Raw genomic sequence first — 13,559 nt, forward strand, 5'->3', positions numbered from 1 at the left:
ACGCGGCACAGTGCACCTCATCCCTGCTTCCGCTTCCCCTTCCGTCTCTGCGCTGTGGTGGCGGTGGGGGTGCTATTTTCTGCCAGAGTGCCAAGAACCTCGCCTCGGATGATGGTGCTCTCCTACGCTCTTTTGAGCGTGCATTTTGAGGATTTTATTTAATAAAAACCAGCGGGAGGAGCGTCAGCTGGTAATTAATTTTGGCAGTGAACCTGTGCCCGCGGCTTTGCAGATGCGACTACTCCAGTTTCAGCCCTGTCTGTAATTAATTGTAAGCCGAGCAGCGCACTCACTCGCACTGAAGCGGGTCAATTAATCTCGACCGGATTGGCTTACCCAGAATCCCCCCCCCCTCCAGATTTGTGAAGTAATTCCTATTGAATCCCGTTTGCTGTCAAATTCAAACTACATGCATGTTTACCGGCCGGAAAGGCCCCAAAGCTGTCTCCCCTTCGGGTGCGCCTTCTGGCAGGAGTTGAAGTGCATCTCGAGCAAGTGTTTGGCAGAGAGGAGGCCAGACCAATAAATGTTTGGCTAAATTGATTCGACAAAGTAAACTCCAGATACCGAGTGCAGTTTATCGAGTGTTCTCTGGGGACTGTTACTTTAACAGATTATTGGATTGACAGTCAGACTGGAATCAAATTCAGTTTGGCATCCTCCCATTGAATGTGGGCTAACTTGGGCAAGTTGCTGCCAAAAATAAATGCTGATATTTTTCCAAGGAAAAGGCTACTTGTGTGGCACTCATGTCAATACGTATACGTCGTGTGTGCCCAATATTGCACGTATAGAGGACGTTTTATGCCTTATTGATTGGCCCCGTCCAGGCAAACGTCTTTTACCAAGGATTCCGGCTTTTTACGGCTTGAGGATGGCTTGGGGGTTGTTTTTTATACCTAATTGATTTATTTTATGGTCAGCTGCAGCGTAAAAATAATATATATATATTTCCTACCATTTTTTATTTCGTTTCCACGCCAACAGCAACTGCCCGCATGGGACGCCCTCTCGGGTGCCGCTGATAGCCAGCCCCCTGAGTGGGCCCCAGGACTCGGGCGAAAGGACTGGAGGCAGTGGGGGCAGTGGCTCGAGGGGCCTGTTGAATGCCACGGCCGCCTCGTTCCACCGCCACACGATGCAGCCACTGAACCGCAAGAAGATGCTGCTCACGCGTCGCTGCCAGCGGCATGCCACGGCCGCCCTCTACGATGGCACGGCCACCACTACGGAGACCTCCGACGACGAGGAGTACATGCAGCAGGGCAGCGGCAGCGAGCAGTTCGTGCTGCGGAAGCTTCGCTACCACAGCGAGTCCGAGGACGGGCTGGACGAGGAGACGGAGGATGAGTGCGAGGAGCGGCAACACCGGGTGCCCATTAGTCTGGTGCTGCTCATCCTCATGTGCTACATCAGTGCAGGCACCGTGATCTTCGCACTTTGGGAGGACTGGTCCCTGGTGGACGGGGCCTACTTCTGCTTCGTGACGCTCTCGACGATCGGCTACGGGGATTTCGTGCCCGCCCGCAGCTTCAACGGACCGGCGCTTCAGTTGTACGCCTGCTGCGCCTACCTCTTGCTCGGCCTCGTCCTGGTGGCCATGTCCTTTAGCATCCTCGAGACGCAGCTGATGTGGAAGTGCAGGAGGATAGCGGTGCGACTGAAGCTGGCCCGAACCGATTGAAACTGAGCTCCCACACTGGACCCAAAATGCTGCTCCAATCACTAATTAATAGCAATTCCCATGGTACTCCACCAGCTGCTTGTGCATGAACCATTGTAGGATAAGTTTACTGTACAATTGGGCATCAACTAGCCCCGTCTCTGTGTAAATGTAAATTCGTCTGCCTAGAAAAATAATGCGTACTCGTATGTTGTCTGAGATTCAAATGAATTTTTTTAAATAAATAAATGGAATTTTGCAAATTTGGAAATGTCTTCCCTGCGCCCTCGTAGGTAACTCAATAGCTTCTTGTGGACACTGCTTGCATGCGAAATAGCCAAATATAGCGAAATATGACGCTACCTGGACATCTCTTGGACTCTTGAGGAAACAAAGTTGACAAAGTTTTTCGTATTCGGCTAGCGCCTCGGCATAATGAGTAACGTAACCTAATCACATTAACATAAAGTACTTTATTGCCCTATATTGGACCGTTTCGATGTCATAAAAAGCAAGGGCAAAATGACATTTATATTTATCTTAATTTGCCCCAAGAAACTCGAAATGTGGCATCAAGAAGGAAGAAAGAATAATAATACTCATAATACCTGCGCTTATCCCCCGTGAATGTCAGACAAAAAGCATCAAGTTTCAAGCTAAATTCCCAACACACACACACACAGACAAACACTGGGCAAAGGGGAAAAACATTTTCTCCAGGAAAAACAAGCACACCATACACACGTACTCGTAGGACCCTCTCGAACTTGAAACGTTCATCATCTTTCCAAGGCATTGGGCGCATACAAAGTGTGTTTAGAGTGGCGCATAAATTTCAAAGTGCCACGCATCGTCAAAATCAAATGCCAGCCGCAGCCACCCCAGAGCCCCAGCCCCCAGAGTCAGTCAAGGACCTTAGCTCAGCCCCAATCCCATCAGAATCCCCAAAACAACCAAGTCACAATGTCAGAGCCTGCGGAGGAAGGCGACTTGTCAGCAGCCATGGAGTGGAGGAAGATGTAGCACAAAATCAATTGATATGACATCAAATTGAATTTATAATTCTTTCACATTTTTCCCCCGAAATTCAGGGAGCGTTTAGCCGGCGACTTGTTTATGTTGGTGTCTCAATTGCCTTTGATGCTTCCGGCTCACGAACTTACGCACGTTTTCCCCAGAAAGCTCTGGGCAGGACAGGGACAGGTCCCTAAGGCCCAAGGGTCCGCCATGTCTATTCACGCTTCATTGGGTGTATGTAAATGGCATTATGAGACAAAGTCAGGGGCATTATAAACGGATGGGTATACTCCAGTTTAATCGAAGATTGCAGCCAGGTATGCGAATGAAGATGAAGGATCGATCCGGTAATTACCTTAAGGAATATTCAGTTAACTTCAAAATCAAATTTATATTATTATCAAATTGGTTACAAACTTGGCTCGAACTGGAAATTAACAAAATTAGTTCCACAGTCTTAGCTGGAAAAAAGTACAAAGTGCACTTCATACAAAGATATTTTAAATGCATCGAAAAAGGGTATTACCTACTTCGGCTGGTCCTAGTTGATTTCAGCCTATTCACGGCCATTCATGTGAATTCTGTGTGAATAAATTAGCTCCATTCGTATTGAATTACAATGAACAAGTAGCATTTCAATTGAATTTGCCTAAATAATTTTATTGTTTGCCGAGTGTACTCGTAAGTGAAGTATTTGTAGATATGTAGATTTGTGAGGCATCTGCTGGCCCCATTTGGAGGGAGACTTATCACCAGAGCCAGTGTCCGTGCCACAACCACATTTAGTTCCGTTTCATTGGCCGCTGGGGACTCGTGCTGGCAATGGAGCTAATATCGGATACATTATCCCCGCCGAGGCGCCTACTCCTCTCATCCAGATCGACCACGTGGATATCGAAGGAGTTTGGATTGCCCGCCTGCACACCATCTGAGATATGGCCTCGCTCCTTCCGCTCCACGGAGAAGGGAGTGCGTGAGGATGTAGCCGTAGCTAAGGGTGCTGATTTCTTGAGGAGAGTGGCAGCGGGAGCAGGAGCAGTTGTCACTAGTTTGCTTGGGCACAAGGGCAGCTCTCGTGACCGATTGCTAGCCAGGTGAGAAATGGCAGTTTTAGTAGGAGCTGCAGCTGGTGCTGGGGCTGGTGGCGGCGCTGGCAATGACTTTCTGCTGATCTTCAGCTCGGGCGCCGTGTAAGATCTGCCCTGATTGGCTGCCAAGGCCCGGGCGGCCACGGATTTCAGCGGAGGCCGCCAGGTTGGTTTGATTCTCGGACGCTCGCGTTCGCTGATTTCTTCGCTGATCTGGTTGAGCAGCTCCAGCAAGGTGCTCGACTTCTCATCTTCGAACTCGATGCGGATGGGCGACTCACGACCCGAGGAACAGCCTGGATTGAGCATGATAAGCCTGAAAGGGAACACCTTGAAATACGAGAGCCACAACATATGATTAGACCCACCTTTTGGCCTCTTCGATGGCCCTGCCTAGATTTTGCAGGTTCTTGCGCTCGTTCTTGGTGCAGCGTCCGATCTGGGAGTTTGGCAGCGTGCCATGGAGCACCACGTTCCACTTGTGGGTGGTTGACTGGAGCAGCACTGTGCGCGCCACTCGCTGGAATCTCTCACGGGCCGTCTCCTTGGCTGGCCTGGAGGGTATGCTCTCGACCTTGATCTCCCGCATGTCGCCCTCGCCGTTGACATTGCAGAAAGCATCCCCGCAAGATTCCCCGCTTGTTTGAACCGGAGCCACCTGGAAGCCCTTCATCAGGCGACGCTCCCAGACCTTGATGCGTCGGGGTCGTGGCTCTGCAAAAGCTCCGCACATGAGAGATCAAAGAAGGACCCAGCAAGGCAGGGAAATCCGAGCTTCTACTTACGCCGCTCCTTTTTGTTCGCCGAGGACACGTCCATGCCGCTGTTCTCGAATATCTCCAGCATTTCGTATCGCATCGTGTTGATTTCGCTCTTCACCTCGTTGATGTCATCCTCGGAGACGGGATTCTGCTCAAACTTGCGATGCATAGCAGCCACATAGCGCCACACCAGGGAGCGCATGATGGTGTCGTACTTGTTGAACTCCTCCTGCTCCTGTCGCTTCTGCTGGGAGGGGGGCCAAGAAATCGAAAATCGAATCAGAATGTGCATCGCAGCCACTGAAAGCCATTCCAAGAACTACCTTTGAGCGCTGCCGATCGATGGCCTTGCTGGACTTTCGAAACAGCCTAATGAGCCACTTCACCGAGGGCAGCACATTGAAGGGCGGCGGCAGGGTGGCGCTGTCCTCGAAATAGCTCATCCACAGCTTGGTGCGGGCGAACTTCCACTCGGTGTCCGAGTGCTCCTGCAAACACCAGACCAAACTATGCTGAACGGGATGCGGAGTGGGAGCGGCGCAGCTACTTACATCAATCATGGCATACGAATTGGACATCATGGCGATGAGCAGATTCAGGAGCACAATCACATTGATGACGCTATACGAGCCGAACATGAGGAGGCCCCAGAAGCGGGTGTAGGACTTGATGCCGCTCAGCTCGAAGTCGTCCAGGCCCACCATTCCGAAGCTGGCCCAAAACAAGGACTGCGAGGACTCGAACAGGCTGACACATGAAACGAAAGGAAAGGTAAGCTGTTGAGAAATCGGTAGTAGACTATGGGATGCTCACGAAACAGGGATCTTAAACGAAGAGGAGAAGAGAAAACAATGATGATGGGGAAGATTAAGAGTATTTAAAAATAGTTTCAATTGGTCTTATAGCCTCTGAAATTCAGGAGTAATGGAGTAATTCCTTCTTCCTGTTACATGAAACCGATATACTCTTGGCCACGAAGAGTACCGACCATAATTAGCTGAATGAATGGACAAGCTTATGAAGGCTGGCCGGCTAATTGGCTTGGTGACTGGACTTACTTGCCAAAGCGGCGCCACTTCATGCAGGAGTCGCCGTGAGAGCCCCAGTCCGCCTCGCCGCCCGGCAGGACATAGCACTTGCTCTTCTCCAGGGCCGCAAAGTACCAGAGCAGCTGATTGAGGCCACAGGCGAAGGCAAACAGCACCAGGGAGTAGATGAAGAAGAACTTGACAATGTCGATGACCATGCGGCCCAGCGAGATCTGCAGCGGGCCCAAATGGGGATTGATGCTGAACAGGTGCACCAGCTTCAGGGCGGAGAAGACATTGGCGGCCGCAAAGAGTCCCTCGGCTATGAGCTGCGGATCGAAGTCGTGCCACTTCTCGCGCGGAATGTAGGCCATCTGTGGATCCCTGGCTATTTCCGTGGCCTGCTGGATGTAGGCGAAGGCCCTGCGAGTGAAATCAAAGCAGTAAGCTAAAGTGGGAGGTTCTGGGCGGACTGGGACTCACCTCAGACACATGACACTCACATAGAGGGTGTTGCGTAGGAAGTCGATAAAGTTCCACATGTTGCGAAGGTAGTTCTTCATGCCCACGGCGAATATCTCCTGCACTTCCTCCCACATAAAACCCGCCACGTATAGGACCACGACCAGCTCCAGCTTGCTCGGCGCCTGGCCCCGCTGACGCAGCTCCTGCTCCACCAGATCTGCCTTCATCCGCGTCGTGCCGAAGATACGCACAAAGTCATCGTCCGCTCGCTGCGAGACCAGGATGAGGATGACTGAAAGGCAAACAGCAATGAGTGAGCGTCCAGGCCAAGGAATCTATATTCATTTTAGCTCCTGATGTTTGCTTTGGACAATTGCCAGGGCCAGGGCCAGGGCCAGGGCCAGGACGCACAATCGAAGTACTCACAAAGAAAGAACAAATACGAGGAGGCATGGATGAGAAACTTCATAAATGGCTTCCGCATCAGCCGTCCCGTCCGGCAGTTGGGGGCAAACATGTAGATAAAACAGTACACAGGAAAGAGCACGGCCACCTGTGCGATGCAGATGATTTTATCCACGATGCTCTTGCGCCGGAACCCTGGCAACCCGTCGTACCAAATGGAGGAGAGCAATTGCTGGATGTTTGAGTGGGCCACAAACTGCCAAAGGGAACAATGAAGGTTAATGCCCAACCAATCTGCAAACTGTATAGCGACCAACCTTCTTCTGCTTGTAGGATATGGCCTGGACGAGACGTGTGAGACTCATGCGGTCCCCTGGCTCGTAGCTGGACATCTGCGGATCGTAGTTGAGGATGATGGCCAGCTCGTTGGAGGTACGCGTCTGGTCAAGCAGATCCACCGCAAAGTTCTGGCACTGCCGCCGCAGCTCCATGTACTCCGCCTTGCACTCCTGCTCTGTCAGCGCTAGGTTCCGCAGATCCCAGGAGAGCTGAAAGGCGGTCAGGATGGGATCGTTAGAGGTGAGGCAGATCAGCGAGGGGCTGCACAGGGCCCGATATATGTTGACCCGCGACAGGGAGTGCCTCAGCGAGTCCTCGCCCATGAGGCGCATGCACTCCTCACAGCCACAACTGTTGGGAGGACAAAAATGTTATACACAATCCCACAGAAAGTGCCTCCAACGTACCGAATGTCGTGGGGCACTGGCACAGCCGCTCCCCGATCCAAGAGAATGCGCAGTATCTCAAAGTTGTTCTTGTGAGCCGCCAGCATCAGGGGCGTGATATCCGGGGCAAACATAGCCGTATTGATGTCCACCTTCTGCCAGCTCTGCGGTGAGAAATGGTTGCTAAGATGGTTAGATCTCTTAGGGAGTAGGTTGGAGCTATTCTTTCAGAGAAAGTTACTTAAAAGTTTTTTTTTGTTTGTTCAAAGAATATAGTGTGACCTTCTTTCAGAATAGTTCTAGGGTTGTCATATTCCTCAAAAGACATCAAACAGTTTGAAGAATATGAATTAGGTTAATCAGAATCATAAATATCAACTAAAAGATTAGGAACAGATATAATACGACAATGGAAGTTTGGGACAGACCTATATAATACAATTATATTGTATATGATTTCGGAAATGATTCCTACTCTGCGCCGCACTGTTCTGATCAAAACGTCCTCTCCATGGGTATAAAAAACAGGAAATTAAATTGCCAAATTGCTCATCTCCATTGAGACTGTCAATTTCAATCAGAAACGAAACTCTCGATTTCTGCGTAAGTCCCTGGACAACAACTGTTGTTGAGAAACTTCCGAGAACTGTCGAGTCGCGTCGCTTCATTTGTGGATGGCATTAAGCCTGTTAAACGTTTTATTGCATATGCGTTACAACAGTAATTTTCACGCTCCAATAGCGCCCAATGGTTGCCTAATGAAGCGTGCTCGTGTGCATAAATATGAGCCGGCAGAACCAGGACTTGGGGGCCCAGACAACTCCATTTGGAAGGAGCATAAACGAAAAGGAGGCGGCAGTGGGAGCCATTGGCCGCTTATCGGGAACTCCCAATCACTTGAGCCTGGAGAAGATGTCGGTACGTGATCCGAGTGTGGGTCGGCGACACACGGAAACTGATTAAAATCGTGTTAGCCCCGTTTTACTGTGCCTAAGCTGGCACCCACTCTGGCTAGGGGTCCCGTTCCGACCACAAATTAGCTGAGCACAGCAGTCGAGCAGGGGATGACTTACATATTGCTCGCCCTCCTTGTAGATGAGCTCCTCGTGCTCGAGCAGCAGCTCCACGGCCTCGACAAACTCCGCATTGATGGCATGCAGCAGGGCGTCCTTTGTCTCCACTCCCATGACGACGAGCAGCTCCACCATCTCGAGATTCTCGTTGTCGATGGCCAGAGTGAGGGCTCTCCGGCCCAGTGGATCCATGCAGTTGATGTTGATGTGGTGATGGCGCAGCGCCTTCTGCAGGATTCTGAATGAGAATAGATATCCCGTTTCTCAGTTATTGAAAATTACATTGAAGGGGGAGGGGAGTGGCTAATAAAGGAAATTTCGGCCTCCTGCCAAAATAAATATGGAAAAAACCTCTTCCTCTTTTTTCGCGTCCCACCATTTTTAAACTTTTTTTTTTTTTCCTTGCAAAGTTGAAGCCAAAATTTCTAATTAGCACGGCCCTGAGGCTGAGCTCTCGACATTGGTCCAGGAACAAAAATAAACTTTGCCAATCAGTGCCAAAAAATCAGCTCAGTTCCCATCAGCTCTGGGCCGGCCTCAGGGCCAGGGCCAGAACCAGCGAAGGAATCGATATGGGTATGTGGAAATTCAGTCCCTCCCATTTTCATTCAAAGTTTGCCGCCGACACTGTTGGCAGGGACAATTTGTCCGAAATCGAAATCGAAGTTAGCCAAGATTCTGGACTGTCAAAATTTGAGTCTACCCTTCAGGCTGTGGAGACGAAAATTTTTAGTTTACGATCTATTGTCAACATAAATTGTTGTAAAATATTCAGAGGAACTAAAAAAAGAAAATTTATTTCTACGAAATTAAAAAAAAACATCCTCTTGCGATTAAATTAGTTGTAAACCATTTTTCCAAATTGATTTTAAGATGGAAGTGAAAATGGGTAAAGAACTAGTCATTAAGATGACCCAGAAGAACAAGGGTAAGCTACTGGCAAGGACAGCAGTGGGTGCCCAGGCTCGCCTCACCCACAGTCTCATCTTCCATTCCGAACAGAGACGCAGACTACGAACATGAAGCTGGGCCCCATCAACTGGTACCCCCAGGTAGCAGTCTATCCGACTGTGGGTCCGCGCTACACTGGTCAGCCCTTGGGGCCTATCCAGGCATTCATGCCCCGTCAATCATCGTCGGCGTGCCAGTTTTACATGCACCGCGAGCAGGAGCTCTACCGCCGGGCCTGCCGCTTGAAGGGAATCCGTATGGGATGCTGGCAGCTGCGCGACCGCTTTTTGCCGGGGCCATCCTATAACGAGGAACTTCAGCCACCCTACCGCTACACTCTAGAGGAGATGAAGAGCCTCAATCCTTATCGTTTAGTCAATTACGAAAATTAAACCGACACTTGCCATACTCTCCATACAGAAGCACACCACAACCACACAGCCATACCACGCTTGACCAGAGATCAGCGCACCACAGAACACGTATTCCTGCTCTACACACAGCAAACCGTGCCTTTGGTTGCCCCCCCCCCCCCATGTCATGTAGAAAATGCATCATTTCCCTTTCGATTAAATAATAATAGTAATGACAACGAATTCAATTAATCGATAGGAATCTGAGAGTGACAGCCCTGGCTGACAGGGCTTCTCGTTTTCTAGTTTTGTATTGAATTGAATAGTATTATGTGGCAAGCACGAGACTCATGTTTTATGCGATTCTCGCACCTTCATAAAGGTGTGGGGATCTCCAGCTGGAGGTAGACCCTGAAGTAGGATCAACGAAATTGACCAGGACGAGGGCTTCCAGGAGTACGTTCCCAGAGGCGGCCCATCAAGTAGAGGAGTCCACGCTTTTAAAATAACTTTCATTGAATACATTGGGAGAAACGACCTTAATTGTGAATGTAAGTACATATGTGCATATGTGCTGGAACCCCATCGTATTACTTTTTAAGTGGCATGTAGCATACAAGTTAGGTAACCGTTTGAGGCCCTCAGGCAGGCGGCTATGCAAATAATTGAAACCACCCCGCTATGCCTCAGCGGCAGCAATTGATGCGATTTATGTTGCCCCACCCACATGGCCCGCCCGGCCCGGTCGACACCTGTTATACCCACGGCAAGAGCAGCTATCGAGCGGGCGATACCTCCCATGGAGAATAGCGGTTTGGAAGAGAGAAAACGATGCTAATATTCCTATGGAATACCCTGTAGGAGGCATAAAAGCGAGCTGCTCACCTGCGTACATTCGGCATATCGCCGCGCTCCACAGCCAGCAGGAATTTCTTCTCCTCGAGCAGCAAAGGTTGCGGTAATCCCAGTGGAATACAGCAGCCGCCCACCATTGTTGTGGGGGCTGTAGTGCGGCTGCTCCCACTGCGTGTGGCGCCTCCAGACGATACCTGGCATATTTTAAACAGATACAGGTGTAAGTGCGGAGGGTAAGTAGGGTAGGTGCTGTTCGTGTGCGTGCGTGCAAACGGAATTGCAAATAAATAAAAAATAAACACACTTGTACAAGAAAATTAAGTGCAAAGTGGCGGCTGCTCGGCGGCTGATTGTCTCTGGCTCGAGAGTCGGCCGACTAAATGGCATGGAAATGAAATGCGCCATTTCCGACATTTAAGCTTAGCGCCTACTAATGCCAAGGCGACTTTAAAAGGCGACTGGCAGGCAGTAGTATTTGATCTGCTGCTGGTACTTACACCTGTCGGCAGCTTCTTCTTCATGCGACCCATGCTGGATCGGTCTCTCTGTCTTTCTTTCTGTGTGATTTTTGGCTTATAATTCACTTAACAAAAAGCTGATTGTAATTAATATTCCATACGGTGCATGTGTGCAGCCTGAATGTTGTCTGTCGTCGGCAAAGTTCCAGATCCGAGACTGCAGCTCCAGCCAAATGTCAGGGGGCTTACCACACAGCCATTCAGAGCTAAATACATATATTTAAATACACAAAGGCTAAGCCAAAAAACTCCAGCACTAAGCCCCGGCAAATGCAACTTTCAAGTTGATTTTGCCTTTATAGTTACGTCCGATTGTGTCGGGCGTGTGTGTGTGTGTGTATGTGCGTGTGCGGGTCCCTGTCCGAGGGTTTTTGTCTTGGTTTATGGTTTCTGGCTGCTGGCAAAAAGTTTCGATTTAAGCTGTTTATAATGTTTTTCTCGTTGGCCGCCTCGACTAAGCCCTTTTTGAGTTCGGCACTGCAACTTTTCAGGAATTTGCAAACTTAATTACAGAACTCTCCGGATCAGATCGGACTCCGCACTCGTCGTGCCCCCGACAGCATCAATCGCGGAACTACTCGGAAGAGCAAACATCAGAATGTATTTCAGCAAAGAACTTATTTCACTCATTTCCAGAAGAGGTACACACGAATTATTATTATTTTTCCTACAAGCGGAATTATTTTCATTTGTTTTCATTGAAATTTTCTCACTCTCGACGATTTTCTCTTGCATTTCCCGCTGCTGTAATTTTTATTGATATTTCTTTTGGCTTTCATTTGATTGTTTACAGCCCCTTCAATCGGTTGGCCATTAGAAATAATTTCTATAATTCATTGTCGGATTTTTCCCCACTTCCTGTTCCCTCCTGCCATCTCGCGATCACAGCGAAATGAATGTTTAATGAGGCTTTTTCCATCAGAGCGAAAATAAAGTGTTTCCATTGCCGCAATCGGAAAAAATGCCATTCGCACTACATGTTTTTGCCTTAAAATGTTCAGACGCATTTAAAAGTGCTTGTAGTCCGGTCCGCATAAAAAATGCATACGCGTTGCATATTCCGCCGGACTTAAGGCAGCAGAAAAAAAAGCACTGGCCCGTCCCGACCCGACCCGACCCGATCGAGAGGGCTGTGGCACAAAAACACTTCCCTTCCTGTGCGGTCTACCATTGTGTACAGCGGACAAAGAGGGAATTGTTTAATTAACTTGATAGAAATATAAGTGCGTAGGGTGGCGTTTGGCGCTTAACAGATAAATACGAGTATACATTTATATTCGGACATAAAAGTGTCGCCATAAATTCGGTTTTATCATGCCAGTTGATGGAAGGAAGGGAAGGAAAAAATACACAGCGTTTAAATTTGAATTAATAATGGTTCGCTTTTCAGGATATATAAATACAGATGCGTCAGATCCGTTGAGGCAGAGTGTTGAGTGGAACTTTACTAATAAAAAATACAAAAAATAAACTAATATCTGCAGACTAAGTGCTAATCTTGATTGTGGCCAAGTTCCACGGACAACTCTCAGTGGGAGGAAGCCCTGGCATAACTTTGCAGCCATTCCCGAACGGAAGGAGCACAATGAATGCCACTATCTCCTCTCCCCCTCAGATCCTATCCTTCGGGCAGTGCGATATAGCCACATAATTCAGTTGGCTTCTCGGACTGCTCTTAAGCCACTTACTTCTTGCATTCCAGCGCATAAAAACGTGTGCAATTGTTCAGCACGGTCGCACAATGGACGCTGGGGCTTCATACGTATACGAATGTGCCGCGGCTTAGTCAGGGTACTCTGAATATGAATTTATATATTTTATAACAATCGCTCGTTGCATACGTTCAGGCAAAGCGCACTGCTCGTTCTTTATGCTCTTTGTCTACGAGTGTAATATTTTGTATTAGTATTCCATTTTTGGGGACGAACACGGCGGGGCACAGCGCGACAATGTCGAGACGGGAACCGCGACCGAGAACGTGCCACTTGCGGAATTCACACGCTGCGACTGCCACATGGAAATTTATACCTTTCCCGAGGGCCAGGCCGGGCAGCGGCGTTGTGGCTAATTTAATTAGACTAAAACGTCAAATATTTGTCAGCGCATGGATACACCTGGAGGTTGTCCACACCAGCAGGCCAGCCCCTGTCCGCTGTTTTTATGAATTGCAGAACTGTTCAACAGTCGTCGCTGCCCCTTGTTGGGGGTCGCATGGCTATCAACAAGTTTTTGCCTTTTGGTGGCATGGCTCTCTAAGGGGATTAGGACCCAAACATGTGGAAAGTTGCGGTCAATGACTAGGACACCGGCGGGCGACTGTTGCCAATTGAATTATAACTAATTTTGCTGTGATTTGATTTGTGCTGCGTTGTCCATAAATTTAATTTTCTTCCCCCATCTAATGTTTATAATTTAATTTTGAAAAATACAATGTATTTAGTTTTATATAAATTTGCTTTCGTGCCACACTGGCTTTGTTTCCTATTGCATTTTTCCCAATTTGATTTGAAAAATACTTTACGCTGCAGTGCACTGTTGGAAAAACCTATGACGTCATTATCATTTTATGGTCCCTTAAATTCTCATTCCTAATTTACTCTGTATAAGATTCATTTGCAAAATATTAATAGAAGTATGTTTTATTTTTTTATTTTACA

The 13,559-nt window shown here is 48.6% G+C and overlaps 3 protein-coding genes across 11 annotated transcripts in view; 2 read left to right on the forward strand and 1 right to left on the reverse strand.

Moving 5' to 3' along the window:
• Positions 1-1,927, forward strand: part of LOC108160500 — a 40,123-nt gene extending 38,196 nt beyond the window's left edge. For all 3 annotated transcript variants that reach the window (XM_033391398.1, XM_017294537.2, XM_017294538.2), the window contains one exon: positions 988-1,927. In XM_033391398.1, coding sequence (XP_033247289.1) covers positions 988-1,684 — 697 coding nt within the window. In that variant the 3' untranslated portion in view covers positions 1,685-1,927. The remainder of the gene's footprint in view (positions 1-987) is intronic.
• A 1,117-nt stretch (positions 1,928-3,044) lies between these two features.
• On the reverse strand, positions 3,045-12,902 carry LOC108160832 (transient-receptor-potential-like protein). Of its 7 annotated transcripts, none has more exons than XR_004472532.1 (14): positions 12,591-12,902; positions 10,415-10,578; positions 8,226-8,463; positions 7,174-7,316; positions 6,745-7,117; positions 6,449-6,683; positions 6,041-6,314; positions 5,588-5,980; positions 5,081-5,276; positions 4,853-5,017; positions 4,554-4,776; positions 4,137-4,482; positions 3,211-4,084; positions 3,045-3,141 (listed from the first exon to the last, which is right to left on the reverse strand). XR_004472532.1 is itself a non-coding variant. In XM_017295069.2 (14 exons), the coding sequence occupies exons 2-14, from the start codon at positions 10,912-10,914 to the stop codon at positions 3,463-3,465; spliced, it is 3,405 nt and encodes a 1,134-aa protein (XP_017150558.1). In that variant the 5' UTR covers positions 10,915-11,108; positions 12,591-12,902; the 3' UTR covers positions 3,045-3,462. The 7 variants fall into 7 exon arrangements, 5 of the variants coding, with proteins under 5 accessions (XP_017150558.1, XP_017150557.1, XP_017150556.1 ...); XR_004472531.1 differs by having other exon boundaries at positions 3,207-4,084; XM_017295069.2 differs by adding an exon at positions 10,882-11,108 and having other exon boundaries at positions 3,045-4,084.
• Positions 8,946-9,743, forward strand: LOC108160833. Its single transcript, XM_017295072.2, has 2 exons — positions 8,946-9,153; positions 9,228-9,743. Exons 1-2 carry the CDS (start codon positions 9,099-9,101, stop codon positions 9,566-9,568), a joined length of 396 nt encoding a protein of 131 aa, XP_017150561.1. The 5' UTR covers positions 8,946-9,098; the 3' UTR covers positions 9,569-9,743.
• Positions 12,903-13,559: the final 657 nt, after the last annotated feature.

This window comes from Drosophila miranda, chromosome 3 (genome assembly GCF_003369915.1).
Source record: "Drosophila miranda strain MSH22 chromosome 3, D.miranda_PacBio2.1, whole genome shotgun sequence".
Classification (NCBI taxonomy): Eukaryota; Metazoa; Arthropoda; class Insecta; order Diptera; family Drosophilidae; genus Drosophila; species Drosophila miranda.